This window comes from Camarhynchus parvulus, chromosome 1 (genome assembly GCF_901933205.1).
Source record: "Camarhynchus parvulus chromosome 1, STF_HiC, whole genome shotgun sequence".
NCBI classification, from domain to species: domain Eukaryota; kingdom Metazoa; phylum Chordata; class Aves; order Passeriformes; family Thraupidae; genus Camarhynchus; species Camarhynchus parvulus.
Genome location: NC_044571.1, coordinates 81,380,932 through 81,404,278, shown reverse-complemented (window position 1 = coordinate 81,404,278; position 23,347 = coordinate 81,380,932). Strand labels below are relative to the sequence as shown.

At 38.0% G+C, this 23,347-nt stretch overlaps 1 protein-coding gene across 1 annotated transcript in view; it reads left to right on the top strand.

The window, feature by feature from the left end:
• Window positions 1-21,939, top strand: part of TMEM135 (transmembrane protein 135) — a 155,942-nt gene extending 134,003 nt beyond the window's left edge. Inside the window, exons 7-15 of the mRNA XM_030960739.1 lie at window positions 3,428-3,469; window positions 4,728-4,874; window positions 7,031-7,100; window positions 11,018-11,185; window positions 13,802-13,865; window positions 14,564-14,640; window positions 16,198-16,296; window positions 18,230-18,297; window positions 19,826-21,939. Of these exons, the coding sequence (XP_030816599.1) occupies window positions 3,428-3,469; window positions 4,728-4,874; window positions 7,031-7,100; window positions 11,018-11,185; window positions 13,802-13,865; window positions 14,564-14,640; window positions 16,198-16,296; window positions 18,230-18,297; window positions 19,826-19,958 (868 nt within the window). The 3' untranslated portion in view covers window positions 19,959-21,939. The remainder of the gene's footprint in view (window positions 1-3,427; window positions 3,470-4,727; window positions 4,875-7,030; window positions 7,101-11,017; window positions 11,186-13,801; window positions 13,866-14,563; window positions 14,641-16,197; window positions 16,297-18,229; window positions 18,298-19,825) is intronic.
• The last annotated feature ends 1,408 nt before the right edge of the window (window positions 21,940-23,347 follow it).

Genomic DNA, 23,347 nt, shown 5'->3' with positions numbered 1-23,347 from the left:
GCCCTTGAACGCTGCCAGGGATGGGGAATCCACAGTTTTTCTGGGCAACCTGTGCCTCATCACCCTCAGAATGAAGAGTTTCTTCCTAATATCTAATCTAAACCTGCCCCCTCAGTTTAAAGCCTGTCCTCCTTGTCCTCTCTACATGCCCTTGCAGAAGGGTACATGAGCTACACCGAGTCCCTCTGATGCCATACAACTCTGCAAGTTGAATAGTACCCTAAAAAAACCCCTTACAATTCACTATTTAGATATTTCCTCTCTCAGGGGTGTCTGCAGGGCTGGGCACATGTAATGTATTGTGCTAGGCTCATTTGAAGCTTGAGTAGTTCGTGGGGGTCAGCAGCAGAGTGCAGGCTTTTTCACCCCTTGAGCAATGAAGCATTGAGTAAAAGTTATTATAACCAATTAGTGGTGGCATTATTATTACCAATTAGTGGCTGCATGAAGCAAATCATTACTCTTAGTTCAGTTATTAGCAGCCAGGTGTTTGTGAAACGTGCCATGTGCAGCCAGTATTGTACCCCAACAGTCACTGTGGAGGCCAGTCACTGAATTTGTGATGTCTCTGCAAGGGGGTTGTCACAATCTCCCCCCAACACTCCCCCCACAAAAAAAATGTGTGCTTGAAGTCAGTGTGTAGGGCTTTTTTGGTTGCTGCCAGTGTTGTGCACCTAGTGAGTGAATAAAACCGGTCATTTCAATCTCTAGACCAGCATTCCGAAAACTTAAATATAGTGAATTCATTATCCATGATGTAAAACAAGAAATTAGAATTACAGCTTTGTTGTTGGTTGCCTCTTCATTCGTAAGAGCAAAATGGCCATGCCAGAGAAGGGCAGTTACAGTACAAATTACTCTTGACTGCAAGTATTGTTTCTCTAGGACTCCTGTTTATAAAACTCTTAATAAACAATTTTCCCACACACCCATTAGTTTTGCAGAATGGTTAGTTTAGACTGCAAGCAACACTGATTATATTTTATTTAAAAGCTTAATTGCACTTTTTACTTTTTTAAAATTAAATAGGAAGTTAAGGAAGAAAAAATTCTAATTGTGTCTTTAGTGTCACTTCCTTACTGAACTACATATTTAACTTTGATGTATTTTTCAGGGAAATTCATAGCTGCAGCTCCAAATACACAGAACAACTAAAAATATAAGAAAAGTAAGCATAGCTAATAAATTCCAATACACCAAATACTTTCTGAATAGAATTGACTTTTTTGTGTAATTAGAATAGGCATTAGAAATATTTTTTGTTTCTTGGAGGAAAAAATTAGGGGACTGGAATGCTGTTTTCTCTTTCGGTGATTCAGATGTCTTCTGATTTTCAATATTAATGAAGAAAGGATTTGTCATTTTCTTTGAGGTCAGTTTAAAGGAAATGAGTTCTAGGATAGCATCCATGAGAGTGCTTCAAGCACAGCTGGGCAGGGACATCTGGTGGTGCAGTAAAGGAATCATTGAACACTTGCAACTGGAAGTGCAGTTACATTGGAATAATTAAGGAGAAAACATAATTATGACCATACTGTGATTACTTTTCTGTTCTGATATTATTCTAGAAACACTTATGTGCATGTTTAGATTGCAGTCTGTGTATGGTTTTAATTTACTGGAAAAGTAGAAACTAAAGCCTTATTCATGAGCTGGCAGCTTGCAGGCATAATGTGTTGGACACCCTTCACTCAAAGGGCATTTAACTTACAGTCAGCTGCAGGTTTAAAATCAAACTTAGGAAACTGGACTGTGGTACTGTGGATGAAGTGGGGTATATGTTAAACCTCTGCATTTGGACTCTGGACTTCTGCCAGCTATTCACTGTGATCTCTCGGCTAATCTGATTTTTTCAGTCCATAATTTAGTTTTCAACCCATCTTTGAGTCCATCGTTCTGTAAAAGTGCTGTGATAGTGTTTCAGCTTCTGCATTGTATGTATGTTTAAAGAACCACAATTAAAGTTACTACATGTTTTTGGTTTCAAAGTTCTATGTTAGTTAAAGATACAATGAGCAATTTTATTTTTACGTATTTACCTTGAACCCCTATACATCATAAATATGTGACCAATATTTTAACTGCAGTCATTTTAAAAGACAAACTCTTTGCAATGATTTTTTTTGGTGCTGTGTGTAACTGTGCACATGCTGACAAAACCAAGTCCTTGGAAACATATGTATTGAAGGTCATAACCTTGGAAGGAATTTCCCAGGAGTGTTTAGTGCTGTGATGTCTTACCAGCTCTGCACCAGGCACTCCCCTGCCGGGACAAAGCAAGACTTTCTTAATTTGTGAACATCTTTGATTTGAGGTTTTTCCTGCTGTTTGCATGTATCCAGCCTTTGGTAGTACATGTTTACCCATGCATGGAACCTTTTGGGAGATGGTGTCACCTGCTCTTGAACGGTGTGTGGGCACTTCCACGGACAATGTGGTCTCTGCAGGTGGACGGCAAAAGGTTGCCATCAGCTGCTTCTGTTTATAAAGCTTTTGTGACTGCTGTCCTGCCTTCCCTTAGAGAAGGTATGCTCTTGAAATGGTGGTGTTGATAAGTTACTAGTTTGTGCTTTGTGGACTATGTCAGGAATGCATTTCTACCATCATGTATTCTCCATACAATTCTACAAAAAGAAAAGGAGAGAAAACACAAATATCTCCTTTCTCCTATGCTATCAACATGTTTTTTCAGGAGGAATCAGTAGCAGCTGCAAGCGTCAGCTCCTTTCATTGTATCCTGGACAGAAAAAAAAGTCAATAACCCAAATTTTCCACAGCCAAATATGGGCTCCTTGCTGTGGTCATTCTTCAAAAAAGGAACCCTATAGTTGGTAAGAACAGATATATATTATATATATACATACTATCAAGCTCAGAATCAGAGCAACCACTGACTGTATAATTAAAAAACTGGGACTTTCAGATTAAGAGTCTTCTTAAAGTAAGAAGCTGCAGAGATCAGCACTTTGCGAAGTACAACGGTTTATCTCAGAGAAACTATTCCCTGCAGCTTTTCACAAGAAGGGTGGGTGTTTTGTTGAGATCCAACCCTCCTTTCTCTCCTTGCAGTAAAACTTCTGTTTTGTTAAACTCATCATGACTACTTTTCCATAAAGCAACAGTTCTTTGTCATCTTGCATTGTTGCCCTAGTGGTTCTGTTACCATCCTTTAAAAATTTCTTCACTCTTGGTTTGGATAAAAAAGAGAAGCACTGGCATTTGATGCTGTGTCCTTTGTTTCAGAGATGTCCCAAGGCTGTGGTGACAACTGGGAATCAAGGATAACCACAGAGTTGTTGCAAATGTGCTGTTTTTTGTTAATGAAAAGCTGGTGTTCCTCCACAGCCCTTCTATGCCATATGTAATCTGTAATACTTTATACTCCCAGCAGCCCATTATAGAGAAATCTTTTGGTTTTGTCTTTCAGGTGCAAAGATGGCTTGAAAGGATTTACATACTCTGCACTAAAGTAAGTAAAGTTTCTGTCACTATGTAAGACAAGATTTTGAGGAATCATGCACAGTGGCAGCTGCACTGTAAGAAAAGATTATTCCTAAGAAAAATCATGCTGCTCTAAAATTTGTCCAACTTTTGGGTATACAACATATTTTGAAGAAGGCATAATCATTGAATCATTTGGGTTAGAAAAGACTTCTAAGATCATCCAATCCAACCTTTAACCCAACACTGCCAGGTTCACCACTAAACTATGTCTCCAAATGCTACATCTGCATGTCTTTTAAATACTTCCAGGGACAGTGGCTCCACCACTTCCTTGGCAGCCTGTTCCAATGCTGGACAATCGTTTCAGTGAAGAAATTTTTCTAATATCCAGTGTAAACCTCCTCTGGTGTAGCTTGAGGCAGTTTCATCTCTGTGTGCTAGCAAGAGAGAAGTCCCTTCATATTTGGGACTGTTATTAAAGGGAACTCAGACATATGATTGCATGTTTTGGAAGGAGCACTTATCTTCTGTTTTTCTAAAACTGGGATTCATGATAACACCTATTTTCCTGGAAGCAAATGGCTGCTGTGTTTTTACCTGGATCTTATTTGCTGCATTACATAATGACAAAATTTTTATATCTTCTTTACCCTTGGTTAGACTACCAAGACTACCGAGGTACAGTGTAACTTGGATTGTAGTGCATGGTTTTAGGAAACATTTTGCCATTGTATCCTCCCTTGCCATTGATACACAGTAATTCTACATCTAAGATGAGCCAATATATTGACAATATCAACTTCTGGGTGAAGAAAGAAGGCTGAAGATGAGGCCAAGCAAAACAAAGTTGGTGCTTTCAGTGGGAGCAAAAACATTTTGGAGATTCTGCAAAATTGATATTTTATAAAAATATTGTCGTAATTATCAACCTGTATGTAACCCCATTTTGCTGGAGAGAACTGAAATATTTCAAGTGCTTTTTTATATTCCTACTTAGTGCTCTTCCTTTGTCTGAGAGGTGGACTTCCCTATTAATGTTTTTGGTTTTAATTTTAAAAAATTCCCAGCATCAATTGTATCCTCTAGCTGAAGTATATATTTAAATATATGTCAATGGATTGATCTTCTCTAAAGAAGTATGAGGTTTGGCAGCTGTATAAGATGGGTTTTTACAGACCTGGGAGTAACTTCAATCTGGTCTAAGACTTAGAGGCTTATACAGGACTACATGTATTTCTTTGAGTTTTGTAATTGCTTTGTTCTGTTTTGCTTTTTTCTTTCAGGTTCATTGTAGGGAAAGAAGAAATCCCCACCCATTCTTTTTCACCTGAAGCAGCATTTTCAAAAACAGATAGAAAAATCAAGCATAGTGAAAAAGTATCACAGCCAATGAACATACTGGCACTAACAAAAAAGCTCATGGACAAAGTGTGAGTAAAAAAAACAAAAAGAAAAACAAACAAAAAAAAATTGAATCATTGTTATATAGAGCACTTTAATGTCTGTTATGTTGTATTTGACAATGTTTTGTAATGCTTCTGCTTTGCATTTCGGTGTTTTTCTATTTCATTTTTACTAGGTAGTTAATAGTGGCAAATGATGAACTCTGGTGAAAGCAAAACTTGAAGACCTGTATGACCTTGCAACATGCAGTTGTCTAACAAGGGAGAGCAAATTCAGCCCATGATGAGTGCAGGATGGTGTTGCTTTTTCTGCAGTTTTCAGCAAAATCAGTTCATGGCATAGTTCTGTTGGAACTAGTGGTGCTATGAAGGAGAAAAATTGCACAGCAGCAGATCTTACTTATGTCACCATAAGTGACTGTAACATAGTCTTTTAGGGGACCTGCACCCCTGTATTGCATAAAGGAGAACTACCTAAAAAGAGAATTGATGGCACCTGGGCTGCCTCTTCTGTCTGGAGATGGGAAATTGCAAAGCAAAGAGTGAGTCTAAAACTCTTTTACACGAGGTCAGATCTAGACATCTGAAGTTAGGCAAGGTGGTGTCCCCCTCTCTACAGGATGCAATTCACTCTCTTTTATGAGCTTAAAGAAGGGAGAGCAGTGAGCTTTTCAGTCTGATATGTTCAGACTGAACATATGACTTCTGCTATGACTGATTCCTCTGCTTCAGGCACACTGGATATCACGAGGAGTCATTAATTTACAGGGAAGATGGAATAAAAAATGGGTTGGGGGTATATAGCCACGTGACACCTATGAATCTTCACTTCTGCTGACCTCTTCTAGAGCAGTTTTATGACCAAATCCCTACCTGCTCTCATGTAGGAGGGCGTCTTCCAAGTGCATTGTGTACTCAAAGTAGTGGCTTGTTTTACTTGCTCAGATGATGAACAAACATGAATTGATCCCCATCACATGGTGACTTCCTATGATTTGCTGTGGGTTTTAGTTGAAAAAGATGAGGAAAGTAATCAGTGGTTTTTCAGGCATTACTCTATTAGACAGCAAAAGACCTACAAGGAAAAGACACCTCCAGCTATAATCAAATGCTTTTACCTGAATTGCTTATGCCTGTTTTGTCTTAAATACCCGTGACTCAGTTTGCTAGAGATAGTTCATTGCTCTTCTGTTGTTGGTTAAATACAAGGATTGAAGATGGAGAAGAACAATTTTTTTTAAGGTTTTGAAACTCCCAACTCAGGCATTCAGCAAACTTTCAATATGGAGTTTTTATGCTCCCACTGGTTTCTCTTCCATATGGTTCTTTTCAATATAATTGAGTCTAAATGCCTGTAACCTGAGCACATTCTCATTACAATTTTGCTACATAAACTGACCTCACAGATGATTTATGGCCATTAGACTTTATAGTACACGATTCAAAACTTCCAAGATATTTGACATAGTATATAAATTGTGTAATTCATTTTACATTAAATCTTAAATACTTGGATATAGCAAAATATAATGTTCAGACCCAGTATGAATTACTTATTTTAATTCTACCTAATGCAGGTCTAGAAACTGTACAATCCACACATCCCACCAGCCCAAGCCAGTCTGTTTTAAACACTCAAGGTCAAATTCTCAGTCCAAATGAAGAGCTACATAAAAATCTACACTGCAGAAGAAATAGCCCAAAACTGAGAGGCTTGTAATTGAGAGAAGTCTCACAGGGTGTGCATTAGTATGATCTGTATTGCCTTTCAGTGACCCTTACAGTGGTGTGAAAGATGAAAGGGCACAAGCAACAGATGCTTGCTCAGATATCCTTCCAGAACCATGGAGCAGAGACAAACCAGGAGAGGTCACATTACTTCTCCTTGTTGACCAGAGCAGAAAATTTGTTCTTTAATTTAGTATTTTATGTGTAGCATGGCAAGAGGTTGGATCCGAATAAGTGTGCAGACACTTTTTTCTTGGTGTACAACTAAAGTATTGTTAGTTTTTATTGTCCTTTTATGGCATCATAAAAGTTCACAGTGCCCTTCAGTGGGTAATGGGGAGAATGAGTGCTGGGCAAATAGCACGTTATGTATTTTTAGGCAAGAAAAATTTATGAAGTCTCCTGTTGCTGAAAACAGCTACGAGTTAATACGTGTTTCATTATGCTTTTTGCAGGTGCAAACATGGCCCAAGGCATAGATGCTGTAAACACTATGGAGATAATTGCATCTCATACTGTATTAAAGTAAGTGCAGAAAAAGTTGGATTGACAAACTCTGGCAAAGAAGGGGTAAAAGTCAGGAAAAGCATATGCTTAGGAAGTGAGAAATGAGCCTGTTACTCATTCTTTTCTATTGAAAATGTGACAAGCCAGAAAACAGATTTTCTCAATTTAGGATGGGGTGGTGGTGGGGTTAAAGTTCTATGGTCTTTCAGATTAGCTGTAGTGAATGAGTAACATAAAATGTGTGGGAAAAAACAGCCTAGCAAGCAAGGAACTTGTTTAACTATGTGATGCACTTCACGGCTGAGCCCACTTGTGACTCCCCCTAAATAAAGCACCTGGAATGTGCTGCTGTGGCAGGCAGCCCTGGTCCCCGTGCAGCTGCACGGCTCTGGAACGTCGCTGCTGGGCACTGGGTGCACTCCTCCAGTCGTTTATTTTAAGGGCTCGGGGTAATGAGAGATTGGTCACAGTTGCTACGCCCAGGAAGAGCTGTTTATCTCTAGTGGTATAATTCATCCTCCATTATTAATGTGATCAGTGCATTTTTTTCAGATAATTACTGTGGAGAAATTTTTATTAGCTGGCATTGGGTTGGCACAGGTGGTACCACCTGCTGTGCCTGTTTTGGGAGCTGGTAAGGCTCCAGAAGATCCCAATCCCTTAACAGTTGACCTGGTTTTATATATGGAGCAGCAAAAATGTATTTGAGTATCTTCAGATACTTTTAATGTATTTTACTTTCAAAAATAACTTTTTAAAATGTTAAAGGAACCCGAGGATGGGGAGGAAGCTGGATATTCAGGAATACACATCCTTTTCACTTATTGATTCAGCATAATTTTGTTTTGTTTTATATATCCTTAAATAGAATGAGGGAAGGAAAAAACCTCACTGATAATAAAGCTGAGTAAAGATTTGACCTGACAAAAAGTAAATTTTAAAAAGAAATTTTTATAAGGCTGTTCTGTCTTTAGAGAAAACAGTTGTGCATTTGAAATATATTTCATTATACTTCAGACCTGTCCTCTGTAGTATTTTGGTGTAAATTACTCTTGACTACAATAACCTAGTGAGGAAGATATTCCTGGGCAGTCAGATCCTCTAATTTCCTGACTGTTCTGTGACTTTTTTATTTAAATTAAAACATGAGTGAAAAAAAAATAAATTATGTATTTATATTTTTAAAGATCCAAAATTCCCAAAGTTCAGTTCTATGACTGTTCCTGGAGTTGATCAGTAACAACTGTCAGCTGACATGATTTGAGCATGTTTTTACAATTCCTTTTCTGTAACGGAGCTTTCAAATCTGATAACGATGTGATGAACTGCTTATTGCCAAAACTTCCCCCCAGTGCTGTTTTCCCTTACCCTTGAACAAGTTTTCTTCTCATTAATACATCTGTGCTTTAACTGCCATTTGCATGCTCTTCTTCCGCTTCACATTTAAATGCACATTAGCTCATTGACAGCATCGTGGCTTTTACCTGATGTAACATTCTGTAGTGCCATACCACCAGAGTTCGTTGACTTCCCTTCAAACTTTAAATACTTGAAGTGCTTTGTTCTTGTAAATGTCTGAAAAGAGCTGTGCTGGAAGCAGTGGAACAATATTTTTCCTCTTTAGGATTCCCCTTGTTTACAGTGAGGAGCCATTAGCCAGCAGTAGAAGTCCAGTTGTCTGTTTCTTCTGCTGGTGCTGCAGACAGGACCAGATAACTCTCCAAATTTACTGGTGGTTAGGGTGACCTCAAAGAAGGTCATAGGATCATACAATGGCTTGAGTTGGAAGGGACCTTAAAGACTATCTCGTTCCAGCCCCCCTACCATGGGCAGGGACACCTTCCGCTACACCAGGTTACTCAAAGCCCCATCCAACCTGACCTTGAGCAGTTCCAGGAATGGGGTATCCATGACTTCTCTGAGATTATTTTCCATTATTGTAGTCTTAAAATTCTGTCTCTTGAAGGAATGTGGGCTACTATATACCCAGAATAAATATTAAATATCTTAATTTATTGATTTTAACCCTCTTAACTAATTCTTAATATATTGCATCAGGTTGACTGAGTTTATGGTATGTTTCTGAACTCTTTTTATATGCACATGTGCTTTTCTGAATTTGAGTTATAGCAAGTATCTTGAATGTATTAAGAAATTTTTTCTCAAAAGCAGAAAGAAAGATTTATTCAACAAATTCTGGAGATATGTTATTATACTGTGCTACTACTTCTGGCTGATCTGAGCTCCAACTCAAAATCTCTGTGGAGAAATGGCTCTTAGCAGGGTTTTCTTTGCTCACTTGTGTTTATTACAGTGCCTTGCATGTGCTCTGCTGTGTACTGCATCCATTCTTATTGGATGTCTTTTTATCTTGGAAAATAAAGGTTACAATACTTTATTACAATATAAGATATAATGCTTCTTGTGACTGTGAAAAAACACCTGTAGGTGTGATATGATTTCACCTGGTTGAAGTGATGAGCTAAATCGAGAGATTTTGCACAATAATTGGTATTTCATGCACATCCACACTAAACGTCAGCCCTGTGGTTCAGCGCTTCTAATTTGGCTACTAATAGGAATAAAATCAGGGATGTGTTTGAGTGTTTAACCAATTGTAATTTAAATGTTTCTTCACCCCATTGAAGTCACCTTTGCTCAGTAAAAACATCAAACACACCATTCTGTTGTTTCTTGTTTTGGGCTTTGTTCATCACTGCTGGGTTTAGGACATTTTCTTTTTTTTTTTTTATAACGACATGAAGAAATGGAATTTTTTCAATCAAAAAAATGCTGTTGTATTGTTGGATTACTTATTTTCTTCCACTTGATTCTCATAAACCACTTCTTGTGTAGCAGGAAGAGTAATTGCTTCAGGAAGAGTTTATTACTGGATGTTTAACCACAATAAAATTTTATTATCTTTATGATGCATTATGAAGTTCTTTAGGAGGCAAAAATGGTTTGAGTTTCTGAGTCTGAAAGGTTGCTCAGTCAAACCCTCTGCCAGATTTCCTTGTCACTGGAATTGTATCCCTGTATTTGAATAAGGTGCCTGCCTTATTTGCAGGTGAGTGCAGAAATAGTTTTCACATAAAGAATCTTCCAGACAAAAAATGGGTAAAATTTATTCAGAATTATTTTAAAAGGTTCACCTGAGGGTAAGAATAATGGTAGGAAGCATTGGAGCAAGTTAGAAGAAACTGGGGAGAATAATTTGGAAAAAAAATTGAGTGTGGTTTTGTGTCATGTTAAAAAAAAAACAGATCCCTAGCCAAGGTGAAATAGTAAGTAAATTCTTTGGAACCCATTTTATCCCTTCTCAGTAGCTCTGCACATGAAGTCCCTTCCAGTTTCTCCCTTTCCTTACTACAGGCATCCCACAGCCTCATGTTTGGCTGAGGAAAAATCCGTGATCATGTGCCAAGCCACCAGGGTTAACTTCTAATTCTCACACTTTCTGAAATTTATTTTTGGTGGACTTTTTCCTCCTTACTGTTTTCTTGAGACAGTTGAGTACAGAAGTGTTCATTTTTTTCCACTGCATTGCTTTCCTCTATAAACCTCTATAAACCCATTTGTGGTTAAAACCTGGTCAGTAACCTAGAAATGAAGTCATCAGGATTATTTCAAAGGACAGAATTTTGGAGTAGAATAGAAGGCTTTTTCTTGAGACCTTTCAGAAATTCATAGAAATTAAAGAAGAGTCAATTGTCTGTGATTTTACTACATTTGCTATTTTACAGGGTAACTGGGAAAAAGAAAACTTGAGTTAGAAGGTGGGGGTATGATACATTTATGTGTTTTACATATTACCTTCAGAGCGGGTTTTAAACTATTTGATATCAAAAATAAAACCTTCTGTATAAGCTTTGGCTTTTCCTTTTCCAGAATTTGTGGTTTCTTACCACATGATCTGTATTTCTTTTCTCTAGGGCTTCATTAGAATGTTTAGCATTGGTTACCTGATCCAGTGTTGCCTTCGGATTCCTTCCACCTTCCGGCATCTGCTTACACAGCCATCACGGCTACTTTCCCTCTTCTACAACAAGGAAAATTTCCAGCTTGGAGCTTTTCTGGGATCTTTTGTCAGTATATACAAAGTAAGTTTATAGCATACAGAAATGACAAATGCTCTGGTTTTTATTTCACTTTCAAGAATATCACAAAGAGCTAAAAAGTCAAGCTGATTAATGGTGTTGGTGCTGTTTCCTACAGCATGTTACTGACAAATTTTATACTATTGCAGTAATCAAATTGTAAATAGAAAGCTGTTCTTCCATTCTGTGTGTTTTTTCTGTAATTTCTAAATAAACCTAATGGATTTTGCAGCTCGTTTTCAAGATCAGGAGATAGAGAGTACTTCAGAGAAGGGGAATTCAGATTTCAGAGGGATTTGCTGCTACACAAAAGCATTTTCATGCAGGCACTAGTAGTGACTACAGTAGTGTCTGTGTTGCCAGAGAGAAGCCATGTGCAGATTTTGTTGGTTCACATATCTGGAATTCTTACTTGACACTGAATATCAGGAGACTGCAGAACATACAGCATGTAGCTGAGGAGACACTGGACTTACTGCTTGGAAATGTATCCTTTCTACCCCATTATAAGATGACAGATTGTGAACTGATATGCATTCATACAGCACTGTTGGAATTAATCAAATTATGTTTATTTATGCCAGAAGAGAATGTGGCAAAGCACCTGCCCTAATGCATAATAGCACTTCAGCACAGTGCAGTGCTGAAGTGTCTTTTGCACTTTTGTATTCTTAATCACATGGCATTTTTCAACTGCCACTTTATTTGCTTTGCAAATTCAAGATCATGCTGTATTATTCTGGGGTAAGTGTTATTTACTGAAAAATAAAAAAGGAGGTCTTAAACGTAAGTAAAACAGCACTTCACTTGATTGGTAATTAAATTGAGACAATAATTTGTAGGTTACAGAGTCTAAATTTTTTGATAGCAAAGTGCAAATGAGCTGTTCAGAGTTTACTTGAAAATTAAATTTTTTCTTAAACTTTAAGAAAAAAGCCTTTAGAGAAGAAAAGCATTTAAATTCAAAAAGCTAAAATGATTTTGATGTGTTTAAAAGCTTCAATTGAGAGGTGCAATTCAGCCCAGTGGATACTCATAAAATGAGGGTGACATATTCTGACCTTTATTTACTATTTTTTAAGTATGTACTCAGCACTGGTGAGACCACACCTTGAGTCCTGTGCTCAGTTCTGGGCCCCTCACTACCACAAAGACATTGAGGGGCTGGAGCGTGTCCAGAGAAGGGCAATGGAGCTGGGGAAGGGTCTGGAGCACAAAACTGATGAGGAACAGCTGAGGGAGCTGGGGGTCAGTGTGGAGAAAAGGAGGCTCAGGGGGGACCTTATCACTCTCTACAACTGCCTGGAAGGAAGCTGCAGCCCGGTGTGGGTCAGTCTCTTCTCCCAAGTAGCAAGGGACAGGACAAGAAGAATTGGCCTCAAGTTGTCATGGGGAGGTTTAGATTGGATAGTAGGAAATCTTCCGTCACTTAAAGGGCTGTCAGGCACTGCAACAGGATGTCCAGGGCGGTGGTGAAATTGACATCTCTGGAAGTGTTCAAAAGGCGTGTGGATTTGACACTTGCGGATATGGTTTAGTGGTGGACTTGGTGGACACTAGGTTAACAGTTGGAATTGATCTTAAATGCCCTTTCCAGGCTAAATGATCCTCCAATTCTATGCTCTACTATATGTTATTGTTTGCATTTCATAACTTAAACAAATTTGGGTTGCATTTTATTTTTCTTTCAGTCTAAATAGGCAAGAAGGGTAGCAAAAGTTCTAGTCACTTAAAAAAATTGGACCATGGCAAAAAAAAAATCAAATGCTTGGTGCATTATGGATCCAAGGGATATGCAGTTCTACTTTTTTAGATTAATGTGTTTTCCTAGTTCTGGAATTTATTGGATGCATGAAAAAATCTCTGGAGGTTTGGTATGTAGTTGAAAAAACCTTTATAATGGAAAAGAGTCTAGCAGGTACAGCAAACGAGGATGACCTTAATTCAAGATTAGCTTTGGTATTAGATTGAAATTCAAACTAATCTGCTCTCTGATTTTGAAAGAAATGGCAGCAGTAAATTGAAAATTTTAGACGCTGAAATGTTATGGGTACTATGTCCAACTCTCTAGATTTTAGTATCTCCAGTGTTTTTAAAAAGCTTGTTCTTTAGTTTTGTTGGTTTCTTGTATTTTTGTTGATGGAATTTAGTGTTTCTTGATGTAGTAAAGATCACCTAATCAGACATAATGTGTCTCAATAAGGAAAGTTTCTACAGCTCTTAAGAAATTACAATGTGATTTTCCATTTCCCTCACAAGACTCAAAAAATGGGAAAGTTTGCCTGCTCACTTATCAATTAGACTGTCTTTTATTGTAACAACCTTACCAAGAAGAAGAAGAATACATTATCCCTGGAAATGTTCAAGGCCAGGCTGGATGGGGCTCTGAGCAACCTGGTGTAGTGGAAGGTGTCCCAGCCCATGGCAGGGGAGATGGAATGAGATGATCTTTGAGGTCCCTTCCAACCCAAACCATTTTATGATTCTGTGATTATGGGTATTATCACACTACATTCTTAATTCATACTGTGTGCTGTATGACTAGCTTATAAGGAATACCCGCAGTCTGTGTGTTATAAGAAATAAGTAGAGCTAAGCCTGCATTCTGTTCACTTGCAGGGTACAAGTTGCTTCCTGCGCTGGGTCCGAAACCTTGATGATGAGCTTCATGCACTTGTAGCTGGTGAGTCCATGGAAAGTTTGTGTTGTATGTGTTGGGACTCTGCAAGTATTCCTCTTGGCTGTCCTCCCATTCCATTTTCAGACTTCTGTCATGAAAATAGGACTTTGTTCCTATTCCTGTGTGCATCAAGGTTGTGTCAAAGTGACAGTGATGTTTCAAGTAGTGTCAAGGAAAGAGTTGCAATTAAAATTGTAAGGCAAATTCAAATGTGGAGTTTATGGTCAGCTCCAAGGACAGTATATTACGGTGTGCATAAATATGAACTTGTCCTTTAATTTGCTGCTGTAGACATGTGAGATGAAAGCACTCACTCTTCCATATTCCACAGAATACACATTGAGCTCCACTGGGTCCAAAGAAAGATGCTTTTACCATGAAATTTGTGTGGTGGTGAGGCCCTTCCCTCACGTACATGTGTCACATGTTGGAACCACAGAGATCTCTCATCCCACAAAAACCAGAGAAATTTGACAGTGTGCTCCTGAGCACTGAAGTACAGATTTGTTTCAGCTTTCTGAGACTTTCTCTTTTTAGTGCTACAAACCATGTTTATATGGGCAGCAAAAGAACATCACTGAACTGTGCTGTCCATAGCAGCAGAAATAAATAGTCCTGTGCAGTGTTTGTTGGGCTGACACACAACAGTGACCTTAACAACACAAACCACAACCTTAACAATGCTTTTCTGATTGTTACAGGGTGTCTAGCAGGAATTTCTATGATGTTTTACAAAAGTACAACTATCTCTATGTATCTGGTGTCTAAATTAGTAGAGGTAAGTTATTACCTTCCTAAAGGAGGTCTTCATTTCATCTATTTTTTCAAGGCAGAAGAAAAGAAAAGGAACATCAGGGGTTTTATCAGGCAATTCCAGTAAAATGCAAAGTTGTATGGTGATGGTGTTTCACTACACGTGTGCCAAGAGGCAGTGCTGCCATGTGGTCTCATGTCTTTCTTACTTTCTTTTCTTTGACTAATTTTAAATGTCCTTTATCCACTGGTCTTCATGTATATTCTCCATGATTTTTTAATCTCCTGACAACCCTTTGCTTTGTAGTTTTTGCAGATTTTTTAAATCAGAAAGTTCCAAGAATATCTATTCTGCCAGAAATATAAATCAGACCTAGTCTTTAATTGCAGATTTATTGCCAAAAGCTGCAGCTTAACTTCCTGTCTTTGTTCCCTTACTTTGGCATTCAACGGTCTAAGATAATTCAAAATAGCTTAGGTTTTGCTCTATAGCTGAAGTTGTTTGTCACTGTACTACAGCTGATTGAATTCCCAGCTTTGGAATGAACTTTGTTCTAATTACTATTCTTCGGGCTTGAATTATTTCCCTGAACTTGTTAAAATTAGGAGCCCAGGCAAAAAATAGTTACAGAGTTTGGGTATGTTGATTATACTTTTCTAACCAGCATTTGATTTCTTACTGTGATTTTTCCAGAAAATTGAGACTTAGTCATGGTTAATTCCCCAACACCACCGCTAGAATGAGTTGATAAGGTTCTTTCACTGTGCATCATACCTGAATCACATATTTCTCCTGCAGAACTTGAAGGCCTTGTTCTCTAGTGATAATTATCCACCTCCATTACCAGAGCAAAATTAATTTTAAAGAACATAAAAAGAAGAAACTTTTTTTTTGTTACACATAAAATGAAACATAAAAAGGGAAGATACTCTCTGTTCCTCCTCCTGGTTATCCCAGACCAAGCTCTGAAGGCAGTTGGTTATATAAAGGCAAATCTGAGTTATCCATAATGACTTTTAGAATTCCAGTTGTAAAAAACCAGTATTATCTTGTATTGCTGATGGTTTTCTCTGGACTTTGCGACATCTTGGCTACAGTGAAATTAGAAAAGCGCTGTGTGTTTTTTTTTTTTTTTCTACTTTTATCATCTTACGCAAGCCAAGGGTAACTGACCAAAGAGGCGTGTGCTGCTTTGCAAGGTCAGGCTGTGCTCAGGAAAATAAACTGTACATGTTTTCTCAGAAAGTAAAGTATGTGATTTCAAGCTGTTTAAGAAGAGTGAATATTCACTTTGTTGGAATAGTTATTGCATTGTTCTTTTGCTTTTTTAAAATGAAGAATTTAACAGAGCAAACTTTCCCCTTTTTATCTTTAGGTTCTGTAACACCCAAGCTGTTGCTAGTCCTGTTCTGTGCAGTAATAGCCTCTTATTAGATTGATCTTGTGCAGCATCTGTAATCTGTTTTAATCAACATCACGTTTGTGGGCATATAAAAAAATATAAAGTCGGCATGGTTTTTTTAAAAGGTAAAATAAAAAAGTAATTTTGTTGCATTCAACATTTTTTGTTTATTTTTATAGACTATATACTTCAAAGGCATTGAAGCAGGGAAGGTTCCCTATTTTCCTCATGCAGACAGCATCATCTATGCCATTTCTACATCGATATGCTTTCAGGCAGTAAGTATGTTCTCTGACACAGCATGAAGTTCTTGACATCAAATGTTGAATGAACAGAGGAGCACAGGGAGACAGTTCTATAGAAAAGATGGTGAGATGTAGTGATTCACAGCATAGTGCTCCTGCATCCTGGTGCTCCTGCATCCTGGTGCTCCTGCATCCTGGTTTTGAGTGTCACTGTGGGGAGGTCATTTCTAGGACTCAGTTTCTCCTGTGCTTACAGCTTGAATACATTGTACAAATCATTGAATTCTTTGGAAAGAACCTTAAAATGCACTCACCCAGAAGATGAACATTAATGCATGAACTTCCATTAGCATGTGAAAGGACAGTTTTTCAAGTAGGCAAACAGTATAATACAAATGTTATGTTTTTTTAAATCAACTGAAAGTTTCCATTGATTTAAATTAATATTGCCTAATTAAAAAAATATGCAAAAAATAGTAAAAACCGTGAAGTGTTCCATTTGACACAAGCAGTAGTACCATTTTTTGTACTTCTCAAGTTAGCAACATGCCTTTAACCTCAGTCCTTTTATTGTCTGCATCAGCGAGAAAATCAACTTTTCAGTGCTACCCAAATAACTCTACTATTCTACTACATCTCACCATTTCTAGACCTTCTGCTGAAACATCCCTGCATAAACTGCATATTCTCTGGGCCTCCATAACTATTTATATTTTTTGTGCCCCCCAATAAAGAGAATATAAAATGACCCTAAAGCAATCTTCTGTGTCTTCTAAGTCTTGTGCTTAGCAGGATGTTTAAGAGACACTCCTCCTCCTCATTCTTCCCATGTACTTGGGAATAGCTCTAAGTCTAGTATCAAAGTGAATTGATATTTTGGTGCTTGGGATGTGCCTGAAGGTCTCCAAAATACTCCTGACAGGGACAATTGTGTGAGACTAACAGACAAAAAGTTCATATGAGAAAAGAAGGGTTTTTTGGTTACTTAATAACTAATTGGAAAACTAATCTTAAGACTAGAAACAAATTGCTAGGTTTAGCTGGAAGACTAGAAACAAATTGCTAGGTTTAGCAGGAAGAAGGAAGGAGAAATTAGAAAAAGGATGTACTCTGAGATGTTTGTTATTCTCTATATTTCTAAGTGACCCAGAAAAGTAATGGAATAGAGAAAAGACATGGATTTTGAATGTATTACATTATTTAAGATAATGTAGCATGAAATATAAATATGACTACAAGAAATGGTGGATCACAAAATGCAGAATGTGTCGCAGACATCTTTTTATGAAAATCCTTTTCTTGGGATTTTTCCTTCTGAGAAGCTGAGAGGCCTCAGAAACAAAATGTAAACAATGGTTATCTGCTGCTGTGGAATGCAACAGGTGGATCCGTGATTGGTCTCATGTGGATGTTTGGAATTAGTGACCAGTCACGGCAGAGCTGGCTCTCTCTCTGTCTGAGCCACAGACCTTTGTTTTCATTCTTTTCCATTCTATTCTTAGCTTAGCTAGCCTTCTGAGATGAAACCTTTCCTTCTATTCTTTTTAGTATAGTTTTAATGTAATATATATCATAAAATAATAAATCAAGCCTTCTGAACATGGAATCAACATTCTCGTCTCTTCCCTCACCTGAAAACCCCTGTGAACACTGTCACAGAGAATGGATAGGGGATTAAGTAGGAGGTAAATTTGGCATCCACCAGTCCAGAGTCATGTACATAGGAGTAATGATTGTTGTCGCCTTCTCTGCAATGAAATGTAAGTTAATTGTCACCAATGGTAAAATACTGTATTCTGGGAATATTTGTCTGTGCTGGTGGTGGTCATACAAGCATTGAATTCAGTAGAGAGCAGTAAAAATGAGTTCCATAACAATCCTTTTGCTGATTTTGGCAACCTAATGTAGCAGATGAAGCTTTTGCCTGACACTGTCAGCTGGCTCTGACAGAATCCTCTCCTTGCAGGCTGTCATGGAAGTTCAGAACCTGAGACCTTCATACTGGAAATTTCTTTTACGACTAACAAGGGGCAGGTATGTACTCAGGGGTGTGTTCTGGCTTGTCTAAACCTGTCATTGATCACACTCAGCTTTCTGTGTCATTCACTGCCAGCAGCAGAGCGCTACAAGTACATGAGGGCTAATTTCCTGTGGATTTACTTTGCTTTTCAAATGGTTTCCAGTCCCCTTGAAGTTCTTTGCTGCTGAAGTGACATTGCTGGGTTTAGTGTAATGACAGGAGCCGACTGCTCTAGTGAAGACTATTTAGCAGATGAGTGTTTTACTTGAAGCCTTTTTAGTTCACTTGGAGGGTGGGATGCTTTCAAATTCCATTGGAACATCAAGAATCCAGTAAATGACTGTTGAAGAAATCAGTATGTACAGTGATTGATAACATGGTGTTACTATGGGTTTAAAAGCATTACTGGAAATGTCAGAATATCTCCTAAGAATACTTGAAAGTTTCAGTTCTTTTTTTATAACTGTTTCTGTCGGGAAAGGGTTTTTTTTCTTGGAAAGCTAATGAAAAGTTTTCACTGATCATAATCATAAATATACACTAATATCATACTGGATGTTTTTCCTATGTGCTGCAGGAATCTAAAAAACTTTTTTTTTAAAAATAGGTCTTGCTGTAACTCGCAAAAATACAGTTTAGTGAAGTGTACAGTGTTATACTGGTGCAGTGTGTGGCAGGAACAAGGCATCTAAATCTTGATCAGTTTATTAATGGGGTTATAAAAGGTAATGTTTCTTGTGACAACAAGCTCTCCAGGCTGTAAAAATAGAAGTGAAATCAGAGGCTAGTCCTTGGAGCATATTGAACCTACATTCCCTGTGGCACAGTACACACGGGGTGATTGAATACGTTGCAAGATTTAGTGGGAAGCTTTCCTTGGGATGCCTGGAGGCAGTCCTCAGGCAACCTCTGAGGCCATACAAATATGATACAGGGAATGATGTCAGTACAGATGTCTCCAATTTTGGCTGCATTTTTTCATTTTGTACTAACCCTAAGCTTGCCTTAATTGAAGGAGAGGAAGGAATACAAATTCTATTCTGCTCATTTATTTTATCTGAAGCAAATCACTCTAATAGTAATTTTGACACTATCTCCATAAAGGCAATTTCTTTTGATATTTCATACACTTTTCATTCTATAGGTGTGAAGAACAACAAAATGGAAATAGGTTGTAACACCCAGAAAATTGGCATCCAGACATAGGCAGGCAGGGCCACAGTTTGCTCTGGAGTGAGAACAGTAGTATATTTTGGTTTGACTTTTTTGTTGTGCGGAATTGAAAGTAGAAGGGGACCCTTCCCCTTTTTCATAAGTTGCATTTTTGAAGTACACTAACACAAACACTATTAGCCGCATTTTTCAAATACAATTTTAAAAAAAATCATTATTGCCTGAGGTGAAACACTTTCAATATCTGAACAGTGCAGGTTGAAGCCTATATGTCTGAGATTTTGGTAAACTTTCATGACATGAAATAATTTTATTTTTTCATAAGTAAGTGAGTCATGCATTCATACTTTCTTGTCTTTTCTTTTTCAGGTTTGCTCTCATGAATAGGAAAGTTTTAGATGTGTTTGGTACTGAAGCATCTAAGAACTTCAAGGATTTCACACCTAAACTTGACCCAAGATACACAGTTGTGCCACCAGAGCTGCCACTGGAGCTGTCTTGAACACGACAGTGTGGCTTGTCATTGAATGTGATCAGCAATTTGTCCTGAAAAGTTAATCATCTTGACAGTCGTATATATGGAGGAGGACTAGGACTCCACTTCAGTATTACTTCAATGAGAAAAGCTTTTTACCAATCAGAAATACTGAAGCTTTGCAGGGAGGTGTGGCTTAGTGATTAAGCCCCTTCCATAAGCAGAAAACATTTCTGGATTTCTATAGTTGGTTGACAGTATGGTAGAATCCTGAATGATTTAAACAAATGAGTAATATATTTAGAGAAGAGAAGTAAAATATAAATATGTTTTATAATTTCAAAAATTCCATAGTTCATACCAGTAGAATATCTCTTGGTAAAACTATAAAAGTAATTCTTAATTTAGAAATGAAGACAATTGGCATAGTTTAGGTCCAAAATTTTACCTGATCTTAAAAAGATTGCAGTCTGGTAAAAATGCCTCCCTTGTTTTTCAAATTGCATCACTGATTTGTCTCCAAAGAGCCACCACCCCCTCATTAGTTAAAATTAGGGTATTTTTTCACAGCTATGGTTGCAAAATAAGGCATTCCTTAGGAAAAGAAAACGCATATTGATTCAGAAATCACATTCCAGGACTGTAAATTCCTCTGATGACACAGATAACAGGCAAGGAAAACAAGAAGGCCGTTCCGGTGGCTGCTGTGTGCCGAGGAGCAGCGGGTGTGGTGGTCAGCATCTGCCAAGTGGAAAAGGACACAGCTGGCAGAGGAAGGAATGAAACATTCCAGCCTCTGAGATGGTGCTGGAAACAGCAGACAGTTACAAAAATAAAAAAGCCAAGAACAAAAAAAAACACAGTAAAATGCACACCCACCTCCCCCCTCCTCAGATAAAATATACTGAAGCAAAATGTTTATTTTTGAAAGAGTTTGACATTGTCACCTTAGATGGCATTGGGTTGTTTGTTGGGCTGCAGCACCAGCCTGCATTTCAAGCATTTCTTTGGAAGAGAACTGACCCCTGAGGTTAGGCTGTTGCAGAGAACAGTTTTGACAATCAGATTAATAGTCTTCTTTCCTTGTTATTGGTGAAGAGTGGTTTTCCACCAGGCTATTGGACTCACAACTGGCACAGTTACTTTAAATTTTATATGGTACTCAATGCAAATAACTACCTACACAAAGTCCATCTCATTTTTAGTGTACATATTTCTGCAGATTTGTGTTCCAAAGTGAAACCTTGACATGCTAATTGCTTTTTTTTTCCTTTGCTTTTTTGAGCTTTTTTAATTATAACCCATTCAGGTGGTGCTGAATGGTGTTCATTACCCTGGAAGTTAATGAGAGGATGAACTATATTCACATTCAACTGAAAAAGCTGAAAAGAAGTGAGATGAGCCAGGGAAATTGCAATAGGTTTGCATGTATTTTAAAAACAAAAAAAAAAAAAAAAAAGAAGAAGAAATCAGTGTTTTATTGGAAGTCTTTATCAGATAATATGGACCGGACTAATTAGTAGACTCTTTGTCTTGTAACACTGTAATCTTACCCCAGCCATAACATATTTTAATTCCAATTAGCTGAATTTCTTACTATCAAATATACAGTCATTTTTATCAAATTTATTGTCATGATAATTTTACAAATTTGTGCACGAGATCTGCTTCTTCATCAGCTACACTAACAGTGATGTTTCGTCACTGTTACTAAAGGTGCTTCATCCTTTTAAACAGTGGTTGTCCAATTTAGTGTGACTAAAGTTCTGCAAGCTAGTTTGTATCCAGTATTTTGTTGCTTGGAATTATATTAGAATTCCTCAAAAGGAAATAAAAGTTAACAAAAAGTTGAACAAGAACTTTAAAAGGATTGTAAGAGATTTGTAGTGTTTTTCCACTGGAATATGGTCTAAAGTATTTGACCTTGTAAAGTCTGAGAAGTTATATATTTTAGGTGGTATATTAGAATTCACACAATATATTATGAGTACTTTCTAGTGTAACAATATACCATTCTCAAACTTAAAGATATTTTATAGATGGATTAATTTTCTCCACTGGAATGACTATTGTGATTGTTTCTCTATTTGAGGGGTTTTTTTGGGAAAAAAATCCAGGAACTACATCTCAGCAGCTAAATAACAGTTTTGTCTATGTTTCTTGCTTCCAAAATTCACAGTTGTTTCAAGTTATTTTCATGTAATATAAAGAGAAATTAAAAATTTTTAAATTATTTTTATTCAGATTGAATATATGTAAGAGAAAAAAAATAAAGTCCTAATGTTCTTCCTGATAATAAACAGTTGCTGCTTTAAAAAGTGACTTTTTTGGTCATGTTGTTAATAAGCTCTTTGGAGTTGTAAGTGAAATGAAGTCATAGGATCATACAATGGTTTGGGTTGGAAGGAAAGGCTATCTAGTTCCAAAGCTCCCTGCCATGGGCAGGGACACCTTCCACTAGACCAGGTTGCTCAGAGCCCATCCAACCTGGCCTTGCATGTTTCCAGGCATGGGGCATCCACCATCTCTCTGGGCAACCTGTGCCAGTGCCTCACCACCCGCATTGTAAAAAGCTTCTTTCTATATCTAATCCAGTGGACTGTCCTTCAGTTTGCAGGCATGAGCCCTGGAAGTGATTCCTGGTAGTGAAGGAATGCCGGGAATGTGACCATGCATTTAAATTTGTTGCAAAATAAAGTCTTAATGCAATGCCAGTGAAGAGGTAGCACCAGAGCTGTGCAGCTGGCAACTTCAACTCTGCACTTCGGTGGGTAATGAGATGAGGTGAGTTGATGTTACTGTTTCTTTTTCAAACAGAGCAAACCACCTGTCCTGATGTGTGGGCAGGGAAGAGCTGCACAGCCTGTGCTCTGCCTGCCAAATGGCTGGATGGTTGGGCCACATGTGACTGAAAGGCCAGCCCTTTCTGCCTCCTGATGTTCATCATCACAGGATGGTGGCTCTTTGATGATGCCAAACTTCCTGCAAAAGTTTATTTTGCAGTAGAGGTTTGGGTGTCCTTAGGGAGTCTGCTCAGGGCAACAGTGCTTGGCTCCCTGCAGGCATCTCAGGAGGCTGCTGCTTCTTCTTCACCCCTGGCTCCCAGAAACAAGCATGGCCTATGGCTTAGTTCTTCATCCCTCCCTCACCTCTGCTTATCCCAGTGTTGGGTCATTCCCCTTTGTGAGTTTCCCTTCCTTTTTTCCAAGCCACTGTGCCTTTGCCTATGTTTGAGGACATGGGAAAGTTTTTTTACAGATTCCTGATGACATCCCAGGTAGAAGAGTCTGCTGTGATCTGAACCAGTCTTATGCTCAGATTCAGAACAGCTTCTGTGCAGCTTCAGTTTCCAACTCTGTCAGAGGAAAATGTTTCTGGACAAGTGGTCCTTGAGTGTGCGTGCACTGACAAGGCAC